This window comes from Cricetulus griseus, chromosome 4, assembly GCF_003668045.3.
Source record: "Cricetulus griseus strain 17A/GY chromosome 4, alternate assembly CriGri-PICRH-1.0, whole genome shotgun sequence".
NCBI lineage: Eukaryota > Metazoa > Chordata > Mammalia > Rodentia > Cricetidae > Cricetulus > Cricetulus griseus.
In genome coordinates this window covers 53,852,458-53,879,425 of record NC_048597.1, presented here as the reverse complement: position 1 = coordinate 53,879,425, position 26,968 = coordinate 53,852,458, and the positions used below count along the sequence as shown (strand labels likewise).

General features: G+C 43.4%; 2 protein-coding genes and 1 pseudogene across 6 annotated transcripts in view; 1 reads left to right on the top strand and 2 right to left on the bottom strand.

Moving 5' to 3' along the window:
• Positions 1–1,627, bottom strand: part of Slc49a4 (solute carrier family 49 member 4) — a 72,989-nt gene extending 71,362 nt beyond the window's left edge. Inside the window, 2 exon segments of the mRNA XM_027412766.2 lie at positions 967–1,251; positions 1,254–1,627. Of these exon segments, the coding sequence (XP_027268567.1) occupies positions 967–1,251; positions 1,254–1,308 (340 nt within the window). The 5' untranslated portion in view covers positions 1,309–1,627.
• Positions 1,628–2,252: 625 nt separating this feature from the next.
• Positions 2,253–26,968, top strand: part of Hspbap1 (HSPB1 associated protein 1) — a 50,861-nt gene continuing 26,145 nt past the window's right edge. Inside the window, exons 1-2 of one of the 5 annotated variants that reach the window (XM_035444581.1) lie at positions 2,253–2,637; positions 16,222–16,407. In XM_035444581.1, coding sequence (XP_035300472.1) covers positions 2,574–2,637; positions 16,222–16,407 — 250 coding nt within the window. In that variant the 5' untranslated portion in view covers positions 2,253–2,573. The remainder of the gene's footprint in view (positions 2,638–16,221; positions 16,408–26,968) is intronic. The other 4 variants (XM_035444582.1, XM_035444580.1, XM_027412764.2 and 1 more) reach the window with 4 other exon arrangements.
• LOC103163869 lies at positions 18,169–19,823 on the bottom strand (annotated as a pseudogene).

Sequence of the window (26,968 nt, the reverse complement as noted above, 5' to 3'; positions counted from 1 at the left end):
TGATGCTCACCAGACAAGAAATCTGCTTAGCCCTTCTTCTTGGACTTCCCAGTTTCCTGAAAGGTTATAAATGAGTTTCTTTTTGTTTCATAAGTTTATGGCCATTTGTTAACAGACCTGTAGACTAAGGCAATGTTATTCAAAAACTAACTGAAGAATTTATTGCATCAAAACTCATAAAAACCAAACAGAAATCTACACACAGCAGTTTCCAACCATTATCCAACTACATACCTAAGAAGTCTAAATCTTGCACGACAGCCTCCTGGGGCTTACTTATACTCAGAAGGGATAACTCAACATCTGGACTCTTCCCACAATAGCTTTCTCTCCAGCTCACAGAATCATCTGGTAATTGGCAAAGTGAGATGCCTGGAGTCCCCTTCTTGCATCTGCGATCTTTATCTGAGAGTAATAAATCGCAACTGAACAGTCACCTGGGCGAATGCGCTCATTTTAACCTGGGGAGCTCCTTCCAGAAATTCAAGCGTCAGATCTGAGTTTCCCAATAGGGCTTCAGGGCTGGAGTCACCACGCCAGCTCATTGCTTCCTCACATCTGGGCATCGCCAGTCTCTTTTCTGATCTTTCACCCTCAGCACCCCAAATCCCTTTGAAACCAAAGCATGAGTCACTTCTGTCAGATGTCAAAAACATTCACAGCAAGTGCACTGGGTCGCTCTGATGTCCACACTACGCAAAAACTTCAGCATCTGACGACTGCTTAAATCTCTCTACAGTTGCACAAAGGGCGTAGCAAAGGCAAAACAAATCAATGCTTGGAAAGCATCCTCCTTATTTGTCGCTTTGGGGACAGAGGGTTCCTGAGTTAGAACTGGGATGCCAGAGACACTGGGTCACCTCACACAACCCCTAGACCAAGCCGGGAGGCACAGGCAGGCCGGGATGCTGGCAGGTGCCGGCTCCCAGAGAAGGGACACGCCCGCAGACGTCCGGGACCCCTTACCTCTCTTGTCCATCAACCACATGAAAGCGAAGCAGGGCAGGAAGCCGATGGGCCCCCACAGTACCAGGAGCGCGATGTCCCAACCGGAGAAGCCATAGGCCTGACGCGCCGAGTTCTGGATGGGGCCCCAGGTGTTCCAGACCAGGCCCTGTGCGAACGCCAGCAGCGAGAAGAGCAGCAGCACCAGCCAGCGGCGCCCGTACACCCGCCCGGGGCCCGGGCCAGCGGCTGGCAGCACCGCCGCCGCCTCCCGGCCCCTGCGCGCAGCCCCCGGCGTAGGCCCGAGCCCGGCCCCAGCAGCGGCTGCCGCTCCTCCTCCTCGCTGCTCCAGCCCGAGCCCATGGCGACAGCGCCCGCCGACCCTGCCCGACGCGTCCCGGTGGCCGCAGACCAGCCAGCCGGGCGCTGACTGGGCGGGTGGAGCCGAAGCCGGAGCCGCTCTGGTTCTCGGCCTCCCGGCCGCGTCTGCTGCGCCTGCGCCGCCCGAGCCCGAGGGGAGGAGGCGAGGCAGGGTGGACCCTTCCTCGCTGGGAGCGCAGGAACGCCCTCGGAGAGAAGCGGGGGTCGCGAGATGCTACCCTAAGAAAGGAAGGAGTGCAGGGGAGCAGCTGGCCGGGAGGCTGGAGCGGGGGAGGCTGAGCCAGTCACTCGCGGGTTGCTGGAGGAAGTGCCCAAGTTTACATCACGTGCCTAATAAACAACTCGCTGACCTCAGGTCACTTACTCCAATGTTTGCTTGTATATTAGGCTTACTTTTGTTCCTACTGGGGTTCTAACAGCAGAAATTATAGAGGGCAGGATGTTGAGGTGTAGGAAGGTCTCAGGGTATTGTGTCATGAAAACCATTTGGTTTTGTCCTTGTGTGTGTCTTTAAGTATCGGGGGAGATTATCAACTGGCCAATTTTCATTCATACCTATGAGTCTGCCCATCTTGTTCGTCACCCAAAAGGGTAAACAATACAGATTAAAGTTGTAACACAATGACCTGTATCTACTTCTCGTTATGGTGTAAACCGGACCAAACAAACCCCAGAAGCTGGGGAAAGGGGTGTCTGTGCATCCCTTAACCAGACAGACAGACATTTGTTTGTTCTGATGTTCAAGTCCAGAACCCTGACAGCTGCCTGTGTCCTTGAAAACTACAGTCAAGCAATTAGGCATATCTAGCTCGGGAAATGAGTCACAGGGAACGCCTTCAAGGGACACTGCCTGAGGTTCGTATTTCCAGGCAGCCAGGAAAACCAGCTGGGGTGACCAAAGGGACCAGCGAGGTAGAGGAGCGGGCAAACCCGTCCCGGGTTCCCCGCAATCGCGAGTCCCACTGAGTAAGGGAAAGCCAGGGAGGAAAGGGAGGATCCGCCTAGAGAAGGAGGGTCGGAGCAGAAACAAAGCTAAGGGTGGGAGAAAGAGGCAACACGGTCCAGACCACGTGCTCGGCGTCTTTCTGTAACCTAAGAGCAAAACAAACTGGCGTGGCCACGCCCTGCGCGGTCACGTGACTCCGGGAGCGCCGGTTCCGGCGGAGACGGAATCCTTCCTGTGTGCAGGCCCCTTATCCCGGCGGTACCTCTGACCCGTTGCTAGCTCCATCACTGGCGCGGTAACCATGGCAACGGACTGCAAGGGGCGCGGGCCCGGGACCCCGGCCCAGAGAGCTGTCGGGAAGGAAGGTAGGTGCGGGTCTGGGACTCCGGGGTGCCTCGGTGGTGCCAACCGGCATCAGTTCCATCCCAAGTCTCCCGCTGTGCGTTAAGTGACTTGTTTTAGTGATTGTGACTTCTTACATCGTGCCATTCCGTTGTCTGATCGTATGTAGTCTCTGTGTTCCTTTGGGGGGGCGGGGGACGACGACAAGGACCGCTGTGGAGGTCAGAGAACAACTTGTGGGAGTAAGAAGTTGATCTGAGTACTCCAGCCTAGCTGGCCTTTGAGGGCGCTTTGTGGTGATTCTCCTGTCTCTGTCTCCAGGATAACTGTTGGGATTACAGATGTGTGCAACCATAGTTTCTGAGTTCGCCGAACTTGTGCACCAGATGTTTTTACTTGCCAACCCTGAGATGTCTCCTGTCCCAAATCAGTCTTTTGTTTACCTAAACCTCTAGTTTATCTTCCTGATATGTGTCTTCTAGCCTATTTTATGGCTCTCCTTTCTCGACACCATCATTCATCAGCAAAAATGACACTTCCTTACTGAAAATTCTTTAATCATTTGTATTGTATTTGAAACCTAGAATAAAATCCAAGCTCAAAACAATGACCAAAAAAACAAAAACAAAAACAAAAACAATGATTTTGAGGTCTGTTGATGTCTCTAAGCAGCATCACTTCTGTTTGTTTGTTCTTTGATTAAAGTAAAAATTTTAATTAGCCACAAAATGTAACAGGATTCCTTATGGCATTTTCGTACCTACTCAACTTTGTTGACTCCCCTTTCCATCATACTTATTTCACCCGTCTCCCAACCTCTTCTCCATCGTAGTAATTTGCACCGTTGCATCCCCTGAGTTCCCCTTCTAATATCATACCTTTCTTCTGCCCCCTCCCTTCCCTTCCCTAATGCCCCCCCCTTTATGGATCCCGTCTAGTTCTCTGCCTTCTATCCACACTCCTCATATATATTGGAAGCTAAGAGCTGCATTTGATATAATTTCAAGTCCCAACCATTTTCTTAGTTTTTTCTTTATGGCTGAATAAAAAATCATATATACGTGTGTGTGTGTGTGTGTGTGTGTGTGTGTGTGTGTGTGTGTGTGTGTGAGAGAGAGAGAGAGAGAGAGAGAGAGAGAGAGAGAGAGAGAGAGATCAATTCATGGACATCTAGGCTGAGTCCATTTCCTCCATGTTGTAAATACAGCAGCATTGAACATGCATGTGCAGCCAGCCCTGTATTAGGATAGGAATGGTACAGAGGGATCATCTGGTAGTTCTGTTTCGGCATTTTGAGAAGCCTCCACACTGATTTTCAAGTGGCTGCCTCAGTGTACACACCTACCAACAGTAAGGGATGAGATGGAATCTCAGAGTGGTTATAATTTGTGTTTCTCTGATGGCTTAGGTTATTGAATACTTTATAAAATATTAATGGGCCAGGTCTAAAAACCAGATAGAATTACATCTAACAAAATGACTGAATGATAGACATACACCTGTAATCCAGCATGAGGGCGAAAGTGCCATGACTGAGTTCACTAAAGGCTTGAGCTACACAGCCAGACTCTGGCTAAAAAAGCAAACAAAAAAACAAAAACCAAAAAACAAAACAAAAAAAAGCAAACAAAACACCAGATTAGTAAGCGGATCTCTGTGAGTTTGAGGCCAGCCTGGTCTCCAGGGCGAGTGCCAGGATGGACTCCAAAGCTACACAGAGAAACCCTGTCTCAAAAAAAAAAAAAAAAAAAAAATAAGGGGAGCAGGGCTGGAGAGATGGCTCAGAGGTTAAGAGCACTGCTCTTCCAGAGGTCCTGAGTTCAATTCCCAGCATCCACATGGTGGCTCACAACCATCTATAATAAGATCTGGTGCCCTCTTCTGACCTGCAGGCAGAATATTGTATACATAATAAATAAAAAAATTAAAAAAAAAACTTAAAAAGTTCTCCTAAAAAGCTAACATAAACCAGGAGCCCAGGTGACACACACCTTTAATCCCAGCACTCTGGAGGCAGAGCAGGAGGATTTCTGTGAGTTCAAAGTCAGCCTAGTATATAAAGTGAGTTCCAAGACAGTCACAGTGAGATCCTGTCTCAAAAAATAAAAACAGAATATCAATAGACATAAACCCTTCGTGCCAATGAAGACTAAAGACACAAACTCTTCTTGGAGTATGCAAAGTGGAAGCAAGCTTAATTAGGAGAAATTACAGAAAAGTGAGAAATTTAGGAGAAGTGAGAAACTCCTGAGAGTGGGATGGATTTCCAAGAGAGGAAAAGCTGTTGAACTTCTTTGTCTAGGGTTTTTTATAAGGCCATGGCCGTAACTAGACAAAGGCTGAGATTGGTTAGTTCTCAGCCTATCATGGGCTGAACCAGTGGAGAACCTGCACACTCCAGGCATGCCCCTGACCTAACCAGGTGATGATCCTGCTGTTCATGCTGCCCACTCAGTTAGGGATGCTTGAAACCCTGTTATCTTTGATTTGTTTGTTTGTTTTTGTTTTTTTTGTTTTGTTTTGTTTTGTTTTCAAGACAGGGTTTCTCTGTGGCTTTGGAGGCTGACCTGGCTCTTGTAGACCAGGTTGGTCTCGAACTCACAGATATCCACCTGCCTCTGCCTCCCAAGTACTGGGATTAAAGGCATGTGCTACCACCGCCCGGCGATTCTGGCTTTGTTAGTGGTTGGCCTTGACTGCTAGCTAGCTGTTAGGTAAACTACCTTCTGATATTGCAAGTATGCTGGTAATGATGTACACAAAGCTCTTTGTTCTCAAGGATAAACGGATACCAAGAAGTAGCTGCATTTGTGCTAAGTCAACTACTTGGCTTGTGGGATGGTCTGGATGGGGGCTGCTTGTTAGAAGATACCCTCACAGTTTAGTCTGTTACCATTAGTGGCTTTAGAAGTGAGAATATAAGAAAGGACAATCATGTCACATGTGTGTCCCTCAAGGGCTTGGCTATATCATGTTCAGCTCCAGGTCCTCTTAATTGACTTCCTCAGCCCTTCAGACCTTGCTGTCTTAACCCTTAATGTTTCACTTAATCCAAGCCTTTGTTCTCACTGCAACATATGTGAGCAACTTGCAGTTTTCGTGGAGGTAGTGACAGATGCAAAAGGAGGAAATTGTATCTGTCGAGTCCAGAGGAAAAGCAGAGTGAAGTGGTGAGGGGGGAAGTCATGGGTTTCGGGCTTCTCAGAAAAACAGCGAAACACCACAAAAATGAGGATGCGGAGAAGGTTTGGGGGCTCTGTGAGCAAAGCTTGGAATGGTTGCTCGAAGGTCTAGCTGGAGTGCAACTGAGCAGGTGAAGTGACCCGGTGCCAGTTGGGTGAGCATGAAACCGGAACTGATCCTTGTTTGAGACTGTTTCTGGTTATGCTTAATGGAGCGTTCGTTCATTCTTCAAAAGGTTTATAAATTTGACCACTTTCAACACTTCTGTGAGGGGAATCACATAACAAAGTAGCGTTGTGGAGCGTTGTGGCAGCTTGTTAAGGTTAATGTTATGTCTTTCATTTTTCATCAGGCTAAGTAGCACACTCAATAGTGAGCATCAGGGTAGCTCCCACCACTTAGCTGTTACAGTAGTGCTTCTGGAAGCATGGGTGCAAATGTCTCTTTTCGATCTTACTATGGACTATCTTTAATTTGAAAAAAAAAGGCAAAAACGAAATAATCAATTTACTTTCAGTCGTAGAAAATCTACGATCTGGAGTCAGATCAAAATATTTTGTAGAATTTTGAAGATACTTTGAAGCATTTGGAAAGAGCATTAGTATTTGAGATTCCATTCTTTCTAGTGTATCGCCTGATTTTAAACACAGTGTTACTTTTCCTTGTTTTAAGTTTAAAACCAATGTTATTTTTAAATTTATAAGTTTTATTTTTGAGCCAATTTTTGGTTGTGTGTGTATGTGTGTGTTGTACATGTGTGTACATATGCTTGTTCACATCTGTGTGGGTGCAAGAGTGCATGGTGTAGGTGGGGGTCTGGGAATCTTCCTCCGTGGATCTCTCAACTTTTTTTATTGAGACAGGGTCTCATGTTGAACACAGAACTTGTTGGTGGAGGTCTGGTCAGTCAGCCTGCTCTGGGTGTTCATGAGGCTTCTGGGGATCTGAACTTTGGTCCTCACACTTGCCTGACAAGCACTCACTGATGAGCCATTTCCCTAGACTCTTAGGAGCCGATTTTTTTTGAGAAGGCAGCAAAGTTTCTGGGTCAGCTGGGCAAGAGTTATAAATGTAATGTCAGAAGAATCTAAACAGCCTGTGTTGTGTGTTCACCCCATGCTGAGCAATGGTATGGTTAAGTCATACCTGCCCCAACCTTAACATGTGAGCTTTCTTCAGTAGCAAAAGAAGACCTTGAATCCTTGAAATTCCCAAGATTTATGCCTATTGGTATTGTTTTCTTTCTTTCTTTCTTTCTTTCTTTCTTTCTTTCTTTCTTTCTTTCTTTTTTCTTTTTTCTTTTTGGAGACTGGGTCTCACTGTGTAGGCCTGGCTGTCCTAGAACTCACTTTGTATACTAGGCAGACCTTGAACTCACAGTGATCTGCCCACTCTGCCTCCAGGGTGCTGGGATTAAAGGTGTGTGCCACCTGGGCTCCTGGCTTATGATAGCTTTTTCGGAGAACTTTTTTAGTTTTATTGACATTTCAAAATAATGCCTACAAAATGAGAAAATATTTTTAATAAATTTCCTCTTCTCTCCTTACTACAAATCCTGTGTTTTGTTTGCTTCTTTTTAAGCCAGGATCTGGTAACTTCGCCCCCAATGCTGGATTCCAGGCACATGTCTGTCATTCAGTCGTTTTGTTAGATGTGATTCTATCAGGTTTGTAGACCTGGCCCAAATAGTAATTGCTGTTTGTCTTAGTAGCTATCATTCATGGTTTTAAATTTCACACACATGTAATAGTTGTCAGATTGGAGTTGAAGGGACCAGCTCCCCATTTAGGTAGCCATAACAACCGAACACATACTTGCCTGACCTTGTCTTGGTCACTAGGAGGTCAGATGCCTGCCTTGTGGCAAGGAACCAATCAGAAGTTAGCTGGTGGTGCTATGCTTTACAGCTCTGGGTGTGCTTTTCAGACAAGTGCACAGGAATGACATGCAGAGCATAGCAACCACCCTGAAAGGGCCTTTGGGCCATAACAACCAGTTGACCAATCAACACAGGGCAAACCCTCCAAGCCTGGAGGCACACCAATCCTGAGCCTGTGCATTCCCCTAGACACTCCCCTTACGCTGCCCTATTAAGATCTCTATTCAGATGCTTCCAGCCATCTTTCTAGCTTCCAGCCATCTTTCTAGCCATCCGCCAAGGCAGGTGGATGAAAGGCCAGAGCTAACGTGGGTTAGCTCGATAAACAACTACAATAAAGCCTTGTGCAGTTTGCATCAAGCTTTCGACTCCGCCTGGTGATTGGGGTGGCCGAGTTCCTGGACGGAGATCCTGGGGGCCTGAGCCTTCCAGGGGTCTTTCACTGTGACTATATTTCACTAATCTCTCCATTCCGGGCTTTTGTTGTTCTGTGTTATTTTAAATCCTGTTGTTTTAAAACTCTGGGGGATTCTATATTGTGACTTTAATGACACCTTCTGCACATTTTTTCTATTTATTCTTCCATTTATATTTTCTAATGTGAGAGACAAATTATTTTTATTTCAGGATCTTTGTTATAGTCTATCAGTATTTGGAGAGTCTTATGAAAAACTGGTAAATGTTCTTTAGTCTCATCTTACTCTAAATTTTAGATACAAGTCCAAGTCAGATAATAATTACTAAAGCAGATAACTAGGAAATTCAGAGAAATTAGGTTCCAAAGTATCTTATGCTTTGTGCGGATTATTATTGTTATTATTATTTCCAAAAAAGGGCAGTTCACTCTTTAATGATGTTTCAACTGTCCCGTCCCCCCAAGAATTATAGTAACCAGACTGCAACAAGTATACTAACTGTACTGGCCTTTTCTCTTTTCTTTGTTGTTGTTTTATTGCCTATGTGGTGTTTAAAGGGAGAATAGGTGTTATAATAAAGCGTGTGGGGAACCTTGGTGGTTTCCATGGCAGGTGAGGGTGACCGAGGCAGAGGGACAAACATGCCAGGCAGACAGAGCTTAAGTGAGAAGTTTTATTAGAAAGGGGAGTTAGGGGGAGGGAAAGAGAAAAGAGGTAAAGGCACACAGAGACACAGAGAGAGGACAAAAGAGGGGGCAGGAAAAGTCCTGTCTGTTCCAGGGGGATAGCAGGAAAGACAGCATAAGTTGGCAGGGGTCTTTCTTTTAAAGGGGTCCTTAGCACCTGCCTGCAGACTAAGCAATCATGGAACCCTGGGCTGACCAGGGTAATGGCTGAGTGCATTCTGCCAGGTGACTGGGGCAGTCCAGCATCATGCCTGAGTCCTTACAATAGGTGATTGTGTAACATCTGGATCAGTGAAGTGTCTTCCCTAAGTCATATCATTAGAAATCCCTGCTTGCAAGTCTGGACCTAAATACATTTATCCTTCAAAGATTGTTGAGGTTACTTCAGAGTCTTTACATCTCTTTGCACATATTCCTGGCATAATGACTGGGTATATCTCTAGGCTATTTAATTAATAGGATGTAGCCTTACATCCTTCTTTAAAGGAAATCATGAGACTTACACTTGCTAATTTAATGGCCCAGTTCATTGTTGATTAAACTATCAGAAGCCAAATGAGTTTTATCTCACAATCAACTGATTGTTATTTCACTATGGGCCTGAAATTCTGTAATATGTACTGCTTTTCTATTATGGTAACCATCTGATTGCTTTTTTTAAACACATATTTAGTAGCACTTTGTATTCACTTGGCAAATGTTTGTTGCTTATGCCCGTCACTAGACCAGCTGCTTTCGCCGCAGACTTTGGTTTGGGTGCTCTTCCATTAAATAGACTCTGGGTATTTGAGATTGCTAGATAATAACAATGAAGGCATTTTAAACTCTAACATGTAGAGAAACATAATTTCTTTGAAGCTGTTTTGTTAAAATATGTGTCACTAATGCCTGACTGTGCATTTGTGGAATAAGCGCAGGTGTACGTCCACATGTGAAAACTGTTTGGTGAAGGTGCATTCAAAGCTGTGTGCTTTGTTGGCTCTGGTTTGAGACAAAGGGAGTAATAAGTCAGGCCCTACCCTGGAAGCACCAATATGTCTGAGTGTCTTCGCCCTTTCAAGTTCCAGAAGTGAAATGTTCAAAGGTTGAATATTTTACCACATTAGAACTGAGAAATGCTACGGTGAGTCAGACCAGCCATGATTTATCCAGTCTAAGCCACAAACCATTACAAAGGGAGAGAAAAGCTGTCCCTGAAAGTGTCCTCAGTTAGCAACTATTAATAACAATGGAGTCTTGACTGTGAGGTTTGTTTTCATAAAACAAAAAACACCTAGGAGATGGAAGTTTGCTGTGCTGGTACAGCTGCACAGAGGTGACTGACCATCTTGTATTCTTTTGGCAGATTTTGCAATTTCCTTTGGTTTCTCATGCTTTTGTTTCCTTTTGTTTCTCATGCTGACTTTTAAGTCTGTTTTTCTGTTATACAGGAGAGGAGGGAGGATAAGGGCCAAAAGGCTGACTCAGGAACTTCCATACCTATGTATACATATATGCATATTCCTTCACACATGCGTACATGTGTGCATGCACACACACACACACACACACACACACACAAATCTTTGTCTGCTCCTGTCTACAGAGGAGTCTAAGAATTTTTTTAGCCATTGCCCCTACACAGAGTTCTGTTGATAAGGAATGGGGAAGGGGTGTCGATACAGCTCAGTGGTGGAGTGCTTACCTAGGTCCATGGCAGCCTAGGTTCAGTGCCCAGTACTGAATGAGGAAAATTAAAACTTCAGGAAGAAGAGAGTGGGTACTGGGTAGGTGGATGACTAGTAGTCTCTACTGCAGATGTAACATGCCCCCCATGTTTCCCCAGACATTCCTGTCTCCCCAAAATATACACAGGTTATTGTTTTGAATTGATCTTGAGATTGCCTAGGCCTGTGTCTTTTCAGGTCATACTCTTTATGATGGCTAGAGTTTTGTCAGCCTGGCACAAGCTAGGTTTGTCAAAAAAAAAAAAAAAAAAAAAAAAAAAAAAAGAGGGAGTCTCAATTGAGAAAACACCTCCATCAGATTGGCCTGTAGGCAAGTCTGTGGGCATTCTTGGTTAATGTTTGGTGTGGGAGGGCCTAGCCAACTGTGGGTAAAGCCATCCCTGAGCAGGTGGTCCTGGGTTGTATAAGAAAGCAAACAGCAAGTCAGTAAGCAGCACTCCTCATGGTCTCTTTGTCACTTCCTTCTTCCAGTTTCCTGTCTTGAGTTCTATCCCTGACTTCCCTCAATGATGAACTGTGTAAGCAAAATAAACTTTCCTTTCCAACTTGCTTTTGGACGTGGTGTGAGGGGACCAGACCCTCACCCAGCCCTCTGCTTTAGCAGCCATGACAGGCTGCAGAAAAAAACTCATCAAAGACAAAAGCCCCTGACCCAGCAAATGTGCTTATTTTCCAGCCTTTGTAAGAGCTGCCCTAGGTCAGATACCCCCCATGTGGCAAGGAGCCAATCAGAAGTTAGCTGACGTGCTTAATGGTAAAAGTGGGATAACAGTGACATGCAGAGCACAGCAACCACCCTGGGAGGGCCTATAGGTCATAACAACCAGTTGACCAATCAACAGAGCACAGGCCACCCAAGCCTGGAAGTGCACTAATCCTGAGGCTGTTGTGTACCCCTAAACACTCCCCTTGCTCCCCCCAATAAACTCCCTGCCTCGCAGCTCCTTGGGGTCCTTCTTACACCAGTCAACGTATTGCACTTATTTGGATGGACAAGGGGCCCAAGTTAATGCAGTTAACTTGTTAATAATAAAGGCTCGTTGTTTTTGCATTGGAATGGGTCTCTTGGTGATTTGGGGGTTCAGAATTTGGGCACAACAGGTGTTTATTACAGTGATAGAAAGCAGACTAGGACTTTAACAAACACACTCTCTCTGTCTCCCTCCCTCCCTCCCACTCTCTCCCTTCTTTCCCCCTCCCCTCAAATTTTCAGACTTAGATCAAGATCCACACTTTCCATTCTCTGGAATAGGATTGTGCAGTGTGAAGAACATTACACTTGCAAATCAGACCTGATTAGTTTATTTGTCTGTCATTGTCTACTTCATTTGACATCTGAGTTTCCATTTTATCCTTTGATTATGTAAATAAAATATCTTCTCAGTGTTTTATGGGCTTCTTAGAGGAGCTTATGGACACTGTAAATATATGAGATTATGATGATGGTTTTCAAAACCATATTCTTCATCTTCCCAACAAAACAAGTGGCTGCATGTGACCTTTCTTTGTGGCCCATCACTAGTCTAGAAGCCCCAGTCTGCCTCTGGCCGCACCGCACCTTCCTCCCACCCCATGTCTCTGGTTCTCCAACTCTACCATCACCGCTTTCCTCACTGACACCCTGTGTTGTTTAGACATCGTGTTTCTCATGTGGCTTGTGTAATAACTGTGGGTCAGTTCATCCCTACTCTCCGTAACCACCTCACATTTTTATACTTTTCCACATAGCTCTTATTTTTATTTTTACTGTGTCTAATCTGCCATGTGATTATTGTGTCATAATTTAGTATTTGGGGAATATTAGGTATCCATACTTTTAGCTGCTATAGTGTGGTATTAATTTGTGTGCATTTGTATGCTATATATCATATATATGTATATAACATATTTGAAGCTTATGATTATTTTGTTAGTAATTTCTATAAGTTATTTTAGTTATTGGGATAATGGATGGTTCTTTGAGACTTAGGCATCATTTTCCCAATTATTTCCCAATTATTTTATGTGTATAAGCATAGAGTATAAATATATTGTTGTTTGAAAAGGATCTCACAGCTGGACGTTGGTGGCGCACGCCTTTAATCCCAGCACTCGGGAGGCAGAGGCAGACAGATCTCTGTGAGTTCTAGGCCAGCCTGGTCTCCAGAACGAGTACCAGGATAGGCTCCAAAGCTACACAGAGAAACCCTGTGAAAAGGATCTCACTATGCAGTCTTAGCTGGCATGAAACTCATAGATATCCTCCTGCATCTGCCTCCTGGGTGCTGGAATCTTTTTGTTTTTAATGTTGAGCGCTGAGCCCATGGTCTACCTCATGTTCAGCAATCTACTGCTGATATACACCCCAACTCCATTGTCTTTTTATACTGTGGGGGATGGAAACGTGCTACTTTGGCATATTGATTGTTTTGGGTTAAAGACATTTGAGTATAGAGGCTTGTGGATCTAGGCTCTGAGGTCCTCAGACCTTACTGTCTGCACCTCCAAAGCTGTAGACTTTGAGAGCTAGAGGTTACAGCTCTAGCCTTTCGGCCGTACATGCTCAAGTCAGGTCCCTATGGCTATGGCCTCTGAGTGTCCAGTGGCTCAACACTGAAGGCTCGTAACAGCTCTAGGCTTTGGGCATCTGCTTTCTCAGCCCTTAACTAAGAACACTCCAGCCTCTTTTAAGCTGCTGTGTGAGCTGAGGGCTTGTGGCATTGGGAGACTAGAGGACTTACAATCTCAAGAACCACACTCTAGTTACCTTCTAGCTGCAGCTGCAACTGCTTACCTAGCTACAACTGCATACCTAGAGCTAAACCCAGTGATCCATCTATTCTTAGTGTTGTCTGCCATGTCACTGGGCACCAAAAGACCTTGATGTATGAGTTTGTTCTGTAACTAATAAAATGTTATGTAACCACTTCCACAGTGGAACATTGTGTTTGGGGCAGCCTGAATCTGTTCCTGGGCCATACCATATTTGACTCCAGAATAAACTCTCTTGCTCCCTTTGAGTAGAGAGCTGTGCTTTTTGTGTGGACCACATCATCCATGGATGTCACATACACATTAAAGACACGTTTGTTACTGAGTCACTGGAAAAGCCCTCCCCTCCTGTCCTGGGTGAAACTTGCTTAGGATAGGTGGGGGCATCTAGAGTTCACCGAGGCTTGTCATGGCTGAAGTGAAGTCTGGATCCAAGGTAAGTTTGTCTTTATCTGGAGTAGTTGTGGCTTTAGTGGTGTTGGTGGCTGTAGTGTTCCTTGCAACTGGAATGGAATGTTCCTGAAATGACCGAGGTATAGTCAAGTGGCCTGCCTGTCATGATGACAGTCTAGCTGGTAACCCCCAAAGGGGACAGCTGTTCTATTGACAGCACTCTCTTTAAGGCAACAGAATACAAATGAAGAGTCTATCAGATATCTGTAAAGAGCAGATTGACTGTTGCCTGTAGCTCTGCTCATTTAAAACATTGAATGTTGCTTATGATAAAGACCTAACTCAAAATTAATTTTCTCAATAGTATTTCCACACCCATCCATCTATCCTTAGGGGAGAGTGGGACCCTGTGATCTGTGTATGTAAAGCTTCCAACAAAACAAAAACAAAAACAAAAACAACCAGCTGAAGGTAAAGACAGACACTTGACCCCTGGCCTCAGCTCTTCAGCCTTTCCTCTAAACACCCACACTGATTTCATCCCTTACAGTGGTCAGGGTTCTTAGGTCTTAGCTGCTGAGGGCTGGGAGCCTGTTCACCTCTGTCACCAAGGGTGTAGAGATAAGTTCTACAGTGTGGGTCTTCCTGATAAGGAGCCAAGTTTTCATTGTCTTAAAAATGAGCCTTACAGGGTGATCTCTGTGACCTCAAGGTCTAGACATGGTGAGAGCTCCAGGACAGAAGTGGGACAGGCACAGATTACCCAAGCTTCCTACCTCCTCTTTCTTTATTAGCTCAGAAGGTTGGGTGGCAAAGGACTTGGGACTCTTTGTGAGAGATTTGGGGAATCATACATAGATGTCTAAGAGTCAGAGTGTGAGGCTGTCCTGGCTGTCCATATTAGGATGCCATTAACGAGAACCTCCCTGCTGGAACAGTAGCTCCTCGGTGGAGTGGTTGTCTTCCATGTAAACAGCCCTGGGAAGGAAGGAGAAGGACAGAGAGATGAAAGGAGAGAGGGAAAGGGGAAATGGGTGGGTGGGTGGGTGGAGAGGGAGGATAGATAGAACAAATGAGAGATAGCAGACTATCCTTTCCAAAATTTAAATTTCTGTAATTTTGAGACAATCCAAGCTGGCTTCAAATACTCTATGTAGCCAAGGGTGGCCTTGAACTTCTGACTCTCCTGCTTCTACCTCTGGAGTGCTAGGATTATAATCATGTGCACTATACATGGTTGGGGGGTAGGGGACAGCTATAGAAGGAAATGCTAGGCAGGCAGTATACCAATTGAGCTGTATCTCCAGCCCAGATTCTGTGACATCTGAGTTCTCAGTACATCATAGTTTGGTATCTCTTAACTGTTTACATGTGTATTGAATATATATAATTCAATATGTAACTCAGGCTATCCTGGAACTTAACTCTATAGCCCAGGTTGGGCTCGTTATCCTGGTCCCCTTGCCTCAGCTCCCCAATACTGGGATTTTAGTAGTGTGACACTATCTAAGTTGTATCTCTTATTGTAGGAACTGCAATGAAAAGCAACCTCTAACTTCCTGATTGACTGCTGTAGCATAGTTGTTTTGTTTGTTTTGGCATTAAACATGTCATATAGCAAGTACAGTCATTGATGATTCCAGAAACTCTGGCTGTTCTAGAGTAATTATTAACAACATTTTTTACCTGGCCTTTTATTTAAGAAGTGTTATATTCCAAAAATTTCATTGTTTTTAAATTAGATAGAAAGCTTTAAAAAAAAAAACTAAAACTTTACTGTTATCATTGAAAATTATATTTACCAACATTTAAATTTTTTTAGATTTTATTTATTTATTATGCATACAACATTCTGCTTCCATGTATATCTGCACACCAGAAGAGAGCACCAGATCTCATAACAGATGGTTGTGAACCACCATGTGGTTGCTGGGAATTGAACTCAGGACCTCTGGAGAGTAGTCAGTGCTCTTAACCTCTCAACCATCTCTCCAGCCCAACATTTAAATTTTAATATGAAAAAAAAAATCACTTAAAGATTTATGTGCCGGGCCATGTGGCGCATGCCTTTAATCCCAGCACTTGGGAGGCAGAGGCAAGCAGAAATCTGTGAGTTCAAGACCAGCCCGGTCTACAAGACTAGTTCCAGGACAGGTTCTAAAGCTAGACAGGGAAACACTGTCTCGGAAAAAAAAAAAAAGAAAGAAAAAAAGAAAAAAGAATTACCTTAGCCAGATGTGGTACCTCACACCTGCAATCCAAGTATTTGGAAGGATCTTCATGAGTTCTAGGCCAGCCTGAGCTACATTGTGAATTCCAGGCTAATCTGGACTGTAGTATGTAGCACTGTCTCAGAAAAAAAAAAGGAAAAAAAAAAAAAGGCAAGAATTCAGGCCTTTGAGGCTAAATATGTACCTAATCAATGACAAATGGCGTGCAGGTGGAGTGTAATTGCGTGGAAGGATTTGCCAGAACAGAAACAGCATTAGCCGTTCTCTCCTCATACCATAGGAAATAACTAAATAGTTATCTGTCCATTGTTATCTAATGCCCTATTCTTCTCTCTCCCTAGGTGAATGTGTCAAACCTTTCACACCAGAGAAAGCAAAAGAAATTATAATGTCTTTACAGCAGCCTGCAATCTTCTGTAACATGGTTTTTGATTGGCCCGCACAACACTGGACTGCGGAACACCTTTCCAGGGTCCTGCAGGGCAAGCAGATCCGATTCAGAATGGGCCTGAGAAGCACAGATACAGGTAGTAAGCTGTCACTATGGCAGCCCCGCCCCCTCAGTGGCACTCCCACACTCTCCGAGGTACCCACCCCATCTCTAGACAGTCCTTTGTGTCTAATCGCAAATCCTCTAACCACTCGCTATATGAATAGGAAACTTACAAGAAAGCATGGGGAAATAGTTGGACCTCATACAGGGTGCCCCCCCTTCAAACAGTTGGGTTTAAACACCCACACAAAATGCAAATCTGTTTATTCATGTATTCCACATGTTGCCCGACATTATTATGGCTGATTGAGCATAGTAGACAATAAGTAAGTTAATGCATTACTTGTGCCCCGTTCCACTGAAAAATAGTAGTACTATAATAATATAGAATTACAGTGTAATAATACAATAATATCCAAGAATACAATGTCATAGTCCCTCCATCTTATGATTCATCTGGAACACATTCCTACATGTATGGCTTCCAGCTATTTATAACACTAAGTCTCAGCTATAATTTATCTTTTACTTCTTAGTCTACTTGACTTTTATTTTACTGTGGAAGCATGAAATGTATGTAAAGCTGTTTGTTCTATGTGTTTATGTATAAGTGAGGCAATACCGAACTACACCTCCGCTCCCACCTTTAAAAAGATAATACAAACCAGGCGGTGGTGGCTCTCGCCTTTAATACCCCGAACTAAGAAGGCAGAGGAAGGCAGCTCTCTGAGTTTGAGGCCAGCCTGGTCTACAGAGTGAGTTCCAGGACAGCCAGGGCTACACAGAGTAATCCTGTCTCAAAAAACCAAACAAACAAAAAAGCAAGGCCTCACTGTGTTGAGCAGCTGGTCTTCACCTACCAAGGTCATCCTGTGTAGCTGAGGCTACTGGTACATGCTGCTCTGCACTACTTCTGTTTTTATTTTTCTGTTGTTTCCCCTTCCTTAGTATGAACAGATGATTGTACTTGTTGCCTTTTCAGAACACTTTGAAATTTTGACATTTTTGCCTTGTTGTCAGATAAAACGATTATCATTATCTCTAAATTGTCATTATTTTAAAGAACAGACATGGTATGTTTCTGATCTTAAGGTGTCCGTAGCTGTGGTCTGGTCTCTAACTTGCATTTCAGAATGAGTAGCTGGTCCTGTAGAAACTCGGCGTGCATTGCAGAGAAGTAGTCTTTGAAGACCTAATTATAGCCTAAGAGGAGCAAGAACATTTCCCAGTTTCCTTCCAGCAGCTCCAAGCTCCTTTCTCTCATCCTGACCTTATAGGATATGTCCTGCAGTTTGCTTTTGGTGTCTAGAGCCACAGACAACAGAATTACTGTAGTTTGTCCGGCCATGTGGCGCACGCCTTTAATCCCAGTGCTTGGGAGGCAGAGGCAAGTGGATCTCTGTGAGTTTGAGACCACCCTGGTCTGCAAGAGCTAGTTCCAGGATAGCCTCCAAAGCCACAGAGAAACCCTGTCTTGGAAAAAAGAAAAAAAAAAAAAAAAAGAATTACTGTAGTTTGGTATCTCAGTCTAACCACAGATTGGTTGTCCAGTTATTTTTAAATGAAATGCTAGACCGGTACAGTAACTTAAAATCAGATTACATGTTTTCCTTTTGATATTGTGAAACAAACCCGCCATTCACTGAAGTGTCTATTACTGACTTGAAGAGAAATACAAAGTGTGGTATTTTCACATCCTGCTTAGACTCCAGACACCACGCTGCTGCTGGTGGCTGGCATTCATTCACTGAGCTCCATTTACCCGAATTCTGTGCCTTAATCTGCCACCTCCTCCCTAGGGGTCTAGGATTGTTACTGCACATAAGCTGTGGCAATTTGACATTTTCAAGTTAATACTTAAGTTTTTAAAAGCCTCTCTGCAGTGTGAGAACCACTCTGAGCCCTCAGGTCCCTGGATAGCCAGGCAGGGAGGCCTGTCCGCCCTTTGTTCCCCACCCACAGAAGCCTCATGGCATCGTAATTCCAGAGGACGCTGCTCCCTGAATCGGGATGTCTCCTGTCGCCATTCCTCATCAAGTGCTGCAGCCTCACTTTCATCCAGGTTGATACAGCCCTGTCGTTCTTCCTGGTCCCCTGTGCAGTGATTTCGGGAGCCCTGTGATGCCCAATGGACATCTGCTCTAGACCACTGTCCTCCCTGTCTCCCGGATCCCGCCTGGGGCAGAGAGCAACTAAGATGTCTCCTGGTAAACTTTCGGGGCACCATCCCAAGTGTTGGAATAGGCCATGACAGTGGAGGAAGAAAAGGTCTGGCAGTTGCCTCCAGCAGCCATGTGTTCCATGTTTCCAATCATGTCATTCATCATCCCAGATGTCTGGTTCCATGAAGCCACCAGACATTCCCAACATCCCGAAAGTAGTAGTGACAGCCCCAGCCTGCATCCTGCGGCTGGCAGGCCTGGTTGCTGGCATGTGATGCTAAGGAAGGGGCTGTATCCAAAGCCGCCTGACAACATGCGGTTCGTATGCTGATGGTGAATTGCGAAGGGGTCCATCAGGAACATGGGTTCTTCAGGTTCCACGTCCCTCGTGAACGGAACATCCTGATCTCAGCTCCTGGGGGCTCCACGTGTTCCTGGCTCATCTTCTCTCCAAGAGCATGGTCGCGGACCCAGGACACGGGGATTGGGGATTGGTCCGCACTCTGCGCGGGAGCTCCTCGCCTCACGCACCGCCTTCTGCCTCAGCTGCCACCTTCATACGCCCCCGCACCCCCCGGGGGTGGAGGTCTGAATTTTTATGCACCACAGCACAATGCCACAGAAACATTCCATACCTGATCTCACAAGGCAAATATGTATAACCTTTAGCCTAAAATTGTATACCTATGTGTCTAAGGAAGATATGAAGTAGAAATGAATTTCTTTTTTTTTTTTTAATTTTATTTTGTATACAGTGTTCTGTCTGAATATATGCCTGAAGGCAAGAAGGGGGTGCCAGATCTCGTTAAAGACAGCTGTGAGCCACCATGTGGTTGAACTCAAGTCCTCTGGAAGAACAGCCAGTGCTCTTAACTGCTGAGCCATTTCTCCAGCCCAGAAATGAATTTCATAGTAGCTTTGGCTTCAATCCACAAGATAGCTTATTCTGTATATGTAAATATTCCAAAATCAAAAAAAAAAAGTAGGAATAAAAAATGAACCATTCCTGATCCTAGACATTTAGATAAGGGGTATTACCATGGACATTTGAGTGCAGATTTTGAAGTAGAGCTATGTTTTCATTCCTCGGGAATATATAGAGCTAAAAGTAAGATCACCAAGTCATGTGGTATGCTTCCTAACCTTTTGTGGAACTGTTCAAAGCTTCTACCACTATGTGCGAAGGTTCCAGATTTTCCACCTTCCTTGCAAACACTTCCCACCTTGTACCTCCCCTCTCTTCTCAGTTGCACCCATGCTGGGGTGTGTGTGTGAGGTCATACTCCATTGTGGTTCTGATTGGCCTTGTTCTAATGACTAATGATGTCAGGTGTCTTTTTGTGATTGCATTAGCCAATAGCAATGTGTCTTCACATCTTTTTGCTTGTTTTCTAATGGAGGTTTTAGTTGTTGAGTTGAAAGCGTTCTTTATATAGTCTAGAGAGTAGGCCCTTGTGAGATGTATAACTTAGAAAGGTTTTCTCTCACTCAGCAGGTTATCCTGATACTTTGCTCCTTTTAAAAATTATTTCTTTGGGACGATGTAAATAGCTCAGGAGTAAAGCATTGCCTGTCCCCTGAGTTCTGTCCCTGGGAATATAATGATGGAAGGAAAAAAGTCACCCCCTGACCTACACACACAAATAAATAAAATAATTTTTTAAAGACATGTCTCTTGAGTATATATGTCCCCTCAGACAGCATAGGATTATGACATAAAAGAATTGTTCAGGGCTGGAGAGATGGCTCAGAGGTTAAGAGCACCGGCTGTTCTTCCAGAGGTCCTGAGTTCAATTCCCAGCAACCACATGATGACTTACAACCATCCATGATGAGATCTGGTGCCCTCTCCTGGTGTGTAGATATACATGGAAGCAGAATGTACATAATAAATAAAATCTTAAAAAAAAAAAAAAGAATTGTTCAGATTTTAGCTTACTGTGTGACCCTGGGAAGGTCAATTAACTTTTATGTATGGTAGAAATATTTTCTAAACTAAATGATTTTTTTCCAGGTATAGTGGTGCATGCCTTTACTCCCAGCACTTATGAGGTAGATCTCTGTGATTTCTAGGCCAGCCAGGTCTACATTGTGAGACCCTGTCTCAGAAAAAAAATAAGCTCATATGCACAGTGCATTTAGAATAATGCCTACATAGTTGGTATCCAACAAATATCACTTTAAGAAAAATAATTTTAAAGTGAAAGTATGGTGTCTGTGTAAAAAAATAACAGGAAAAAGTAGAAAGGCCACAGAAATTTAAAGATGTCTTAGTATGTTACTCAGGCTGTCCTGCAGTTCATTCCGTAGATCAGGCTGGCCTTGAACTCACACAGAGATCCATTTGTGTCCGCCTCCAAAGTGTTGGGATTATAGGTGTGTACCACCATGCAAGGTGGTACCACCATAAGCAAATATGTAGCACAGGCTGGCCTTGAACTCGTGATCCTCTTGCCTTCACCTCCTTGAGTAAATCCTATGTGTGTGTGTCTGCATTTTTTTAAATCTTGCCTTCATGTGTGTCTATGTATCACACGTGTGCCTGATGCCCATGGCAGGCAGAACATCAGATTCCCTGGAAGTAGAGTTATAAACCATTGTGAGCTGCGGTGTGGGGGCTGGGAATCATACCCAGGTCCTCTGGAAGAGCAGCCAGTGCTCTTAACCACTGAGCCATCTCTCCAACCTGACCAAACAGATTGTATTTAAAATTAAGATTGTGTTGATTTTCACAGACTGCTTTTTTCTCTGTAAGCATATTCAGAGGAACTCATGACATTAAATGGGACGTTTAAATAGCTCCCTAATATTCCATTATATGACAATATCATAGTTTATTTAAGATTTTTCCCTACTTGCTATGTTTAGATTGATTACACCCCCCTCAAAGGAAAAAAAAAAAAAGGTTGGAGATGTAGCTAGATACTCTCCTATCATGTGTTAGGCCCCAGGTTCAGTCTGTACTGAACAGGGGGAAATGAGCTGCCTTTAAATTGCTTGCAAATTTTAAATGTATACGTTTGTCCAAGCATCTGATTATTCCTCTAGGATGGGTTCCTAGAAAGAGGTCACTGGGTACATTATCAGCCACAGTGCTCATTATCTTCGAAGCTCCTTGTACCAGGAGCTGAGTCACTCTGGGGTCTTGTGACTTGCATGCTAAATATCTGGCAGCCACCTGCTGCTCTGTCTCAGTGGCTGCCCTCTAGTTGGCATCGCCCTTCAGTGTCACTCCCAGAATTGCAGTTGCCTTGTTCCCAGTTACTCTACTCATTCCCTTTCTCACTTCCCAGGCCATTCCTCAGACTGTACCCAGAGACAGTTTATTAAAACAAACAAACAAAAAAACCCAGCTAAGCAAGGTGGGACACACCTTTAATCCCAGCACTCAGGAGGCAGAGGCAGGTGATCCCTGAGTTCAAAATCAGCCTGGTCTACATTTGGGTTGCAGGTCAGGGCTACATAATGGGACTCTGTCTTTAATAATAATAATAATAATAAATACACCATCATAATAATAATGAATACATAATAAATAACAATAGATACATTTAAAAAAAAAGTCCGATGTTATGTATGCGCTCGAAACTCTTTGCCTGCTTCTCACTTTGGGGCTGAAGACTGAGATGTGTGTTGTGGCACTGACGACCCAGCTGAACACAGGTTTTCTGTCTTAGTCTCTGTTTCAGGGATTTGCTTCTTCCTACCTCAGGGCCTTTGTATCTCCCTCTCTTCACACCTTTGTAGCTCTTTTCCCAGCTCTCTTTCTTGGCTTTAAGGAGCTAATTCTTCCTTGAAAGTTAAATGTTATTTTTTCTCCTCTCCCCGCTCCCCCCAGTCAGGTGTGTGGCTATCAAATCATTCCAGCACACTTTGTTTTTCCTAATGACACCTCAAATGGTTATAATCAAGTTGTTGGTTGAGCAAGTAATTACCTGATTAAAATTTCCTCCCCCTGAGGGGTCCTTCTGCTGTGCGGGGAGGGCCTACCTCATCCCTGTTCAGCATGTTAGACTTGTGATTGTGGAGTGACTAAGTGAAAGGCTTTTGATATGTAGGCAGTAGATTTGCAAGAAATGGCTTCCGTGGCTGTGGCTTTCAAAACCAAACACATTTATCTTGTAAAAGATCTGGTAGGTGAAATCGTGGTATGTCATTATTGTAATTAGCATTTTTGCTGGTGACGTTGAACATAAATTCGTATTTAGTAGTTAATTCCTGTTTTTTCCTAATAATTGTCCTGTGACAGTTTCTGTTGGAGCCTCAGAGGTTTGTTTTTGTCTATCCACCTTTTAAAGAGGATTCTTTATCTTATGCTGTTTCCCGGTTTATCCTTTGCATTTGTTTTGTGGCACAGCTGCTTCTTTATGATCAAATCAGCCAGTGCTCTACTAACACTCGTTCTCATTTGTTTCATTTTAGAGGTTTCTTCTCTTAAAACAGACTGGTACTCTCCTCTCGGAGCTTCATGATGGTGCTCGCTGCAGTTTTTCCAAATAATGAAGTTGGGAGGTGTGGCTCTATCATCACTAACTAGATAATCATTTTTAGGTGGGCTGGCTTGGGCACCATCCTTAAGTGTGTTGCTGTATGTTCTTGTGTCTTCTAGCATCAGTTTGCAGGCTATGTCTTAAACTGTCAACTTTGGGGCTAGGAAAACACTATCTTAGCACTGATACATATTTTAGTATTTGAAAGTACATCTCAGAAAACCTAATCAATTCTTCTTTGTTTTTTGTTTGTTTTTGAGATGCCATCTCACTCTGTAGTTCACTTAAACTTTCAGTAATCCTGCCACAGCCTCTTCAGGGATTACAGGCATACATCATCATATCAGATATATTTATATTTTTAACTGACAAATTGTATATATTTTATGTAGCATATATTTCTGTATATGTATACATTATATACTGAAGAAATAACTGATGGTTTCTTCATAGTTGAAGAATATATTCAATATCCTTTCCTCTAGTTCTTTTGAAATACATGGTGCATTGTTTTCCTTTTGTGTGCTAGGACACCAGAATGTCTCCTTTGTAACTGCAGCTTACTTCCGTGACCATCCTTTCCCTGTCTGTCGGTCCTCCCTGCTCTCCCCAGCTTCTGGTAACCACTAGTCTACTCTGATCTTCCATTAGTCTTTTCTTCTTCAATGTCTTTTTGAATTTTGTTCATTCAAATGGACTCTGTAGTTACATAGAATGTTCACCTTAAAGAAACCTTTCTGATGTGAGACAGAGGCAAATACATTTCTGTGAGTTGCCAAGATTTCTGTGGGATCATGTAGAAATATAGTCATGTGCAGACACCACACAGACAGACCGACAGACCAACAGACCGACAGATAGACACATACATACACACCCCAGATGGATTTCTTTATTTTTTCTTTTTTGCATTTTGTTGTTTTGAGGCAGGGTTTTTTGTTTAGCCCTGGCTAACTAAGATGGCCTCAAACTGACATAGATCCTCCTGCCTCTGGCTCCTGAGTACTGGGATTAAAGGTGTGGCCACCACTGCCCAGCCTCTTTGTTTACATTGTTGTAAAATTGTATCTTTCTACAAAAAAAAAAAACCATGTTATCTTTACCAAGTCTGTCAGCAAGAAAAGTTTGTAGTTACCATTCATTACAGCTAGTGTGAAGAAAATATTTTTACCCACTATATATAGTCAATATGTATATAATGGGGGAGTTGAGACAGGGTCTCTAACTAGTCTAATTTATGGTTTTTTTTTTGGTTAGTACATAGATAAAAGCTATTTATTTCTCTATGTTGACTTTGTATCCACTGCTTTTTAGTGTAGGTAGGTGTTTGTTCCTGTAGGTCTTACAGAAAGACAGGCATATAATTTTATAAATAATTATACTTTTGTTTCTTTTGTATAGATGTTATTTCTTATATCTGTCTTAGGTCTTGTTTAGAATATTTTTTCTGGGATGCTTGAAACAGTAGTATTAGTAACTGGTTTTTAAAAGTAATTGGCACTATTTTTATTTTTTACTAATACCCAGAAACCATAAAAGTTTTACATAGAGTTTAACGGAGTGTTATGCTCAAATTATGTAGACATTGCTAATGTTTAAATTAGGTGGGCATATTTATCACTCTGAATGTCTGTCAGTTCTTTGTGGTGAAATTGTCCAGAATCCTTTCTACTAGCTCTTTGAAATGTTTAATATATTATGATTATCTAATTACAGCATATTTTTTTACATCTCTTTTTTATTTTTTTTTATTTTTTATTTTTTTTATTTTTTTAAGCCAGGCATGCTAGCACACACCTTTGCTCCCAGCATTTGGGAGGCGGAGGTAACCTGATCTCTGAATTGGCGGCCAGCCTGGCCTACACAGTGAAACTCTGTCTCAAAAACAAAAACACAGTGCCATCCTGAGTTTATTTTAGGACGCAGCTGGTAAATAGCATGTAGGTCTTTAAACCCATTTTTAGTCAGATTCATTTGTGGAGATGAGGCCTCACTGGTTGCACTGTACTTCAGCCGGCAACAGTTACCAACCATTTTAGAAACAGTGCCAAACATCAGTGGAAAGGAGCAGAGTGTCCAGAAGCCCTATGCAGGGTCACTGTCCATTCATTCTTTGTAGTTTGTAAAGTGATGAAATCCTAAAATGGAAGAATAGCTGCTTTTCTGCTGGGCAAATGTATACCCTTAAAACCCTTTGTTTTAGACTTAAAAGCAAGCTCACTTTGTATTTTTCTGTGAAATCTTGGACTAAGGCAACTGTTTCTTGTCCAATACTTGGCAGCAAGTGGCTGGGGGTGGAACTGTCTTGGCTGCTTCCACATTAAAGAAAAGAACAGAATGGTGAAGTTAGAAAGGAATAATCCCACTGCATAAAGCAAACCAAGGAAAGCAAGCGTGCTACCAGAGGGGACTGTTACCAATCAACTCAGAACACCACTCAGTGTTGCTGCTCCTCGTACAGAGCAAAAAAAAATTCTATTTTGAAATTATTATGTAAATGAAAAGATCTGTCATTTCCATTCATTCTATTCATCTTCATTTTCCCCTGGCAGTAACATTTCTCAAATGTAGTTTTTACATTTTTAGCTTTTCATTTTTAACATGCAGTATTTGCTGTGACAGGAAGTGAAGTCCAATAATGAGGCCAAGTATTGAAGACTGCAATGCAGACTTGCTGGTGGTAAATGCCACCACTGAAGTGTCCTGTTCATTCCACCCCAAGGCCAAGTTGCTCAGTCAAGGGCTTTAGCATCCCATTAGTCAGTTGGGTTGAATTCTGTGATGGGAACACTCATGCACTTTCCATAGAGTTTGCTGTCAGGCTCAGAAATGGCTCCCTTCTCAGAATCATGAAAACTGTCTTGCCACATACATTTTTGTTAAAATTAATTCTATTTACTCTTGGTTTTATGATAAATTCTTGAGGATGCCACTATTATTAAGAGTTTGTATTATCAGTGGTTTACTGCTTGCCAGACACTAGTCCTAAAATGCTTCAAAAGTTCTCAAAATCGAAATGCTTTTAAGTATATAGATTTTTGCCGTTTAGATCAACATGGCCTGCTAAAGTTTTCCCGTTTCTCAAAGGTAACAAGTTGATGAGGTAGAGGGATTAGATGACATCGTCCTGCCTCTGGCCCGTCTCTGTGGTTTGGTAGTGTCAAGAAAAGTAAGAGAAAGGACAAAAGATGATTGGGTGAGGAAGAAGGGAAAAGATAGAAGCTTTTGAAAGAAGAGCTTGACTATCCATCCCTCTGTTGACTCCTTTAAATTTGAAAAGGTTCCAGGTCAACACTGGACCGAGTAGAAAGGAATAATAATAGTGCCTGACATTTACTGAACACGTTCTGTGTGTCAGGCTCTGTGCTGCCACCCCCCCCCCCAATCCTGAAAGGGTTTCATACTTTGCAAAGGAGCTCATGATTAGACTTCTTAACTATTAATTTCCCCATGTTCATCTAAAACACTCCTCAACTTGCAGAAGATTTTCTTCCTTCTTGGCATCAGACTCAAGAACAAGCCAGCCTGCACAGATTGTAGACTTTCCCTCAGGGCACCACTGGTTACTGTCAGCTGTGCTGCTTTTCTTTTTCAAAGTGTCTGTGGCACAGTGTTCTGTACTTAATTACATGGGTCTGCAGGTCCTATGTCAGTCTAGTTAAAGCTTCATCTTTGTCTAGACTGGGTTTGCTTTTAGTTTTTGAGATTGGATGTATTATTCTCACCCTGCTGTGATGAAGTACTTGACTACAGAGCTTAAGGGAGCAGAACTTGATTTTGGCTCCTGGTTTAAAGGGGTACACTGCGCCTGGGCATAAAGGCACATACCTTTAGGACAGCCAGGGCGATGTAGAAACCATGTTTCAAAAAAAGCAGGAGAAGGGTGGAGCGCTTTTTGATGGGAGAAGCATAGCAGCTGGATTGGCTTAGTCTGCGGTGGTAG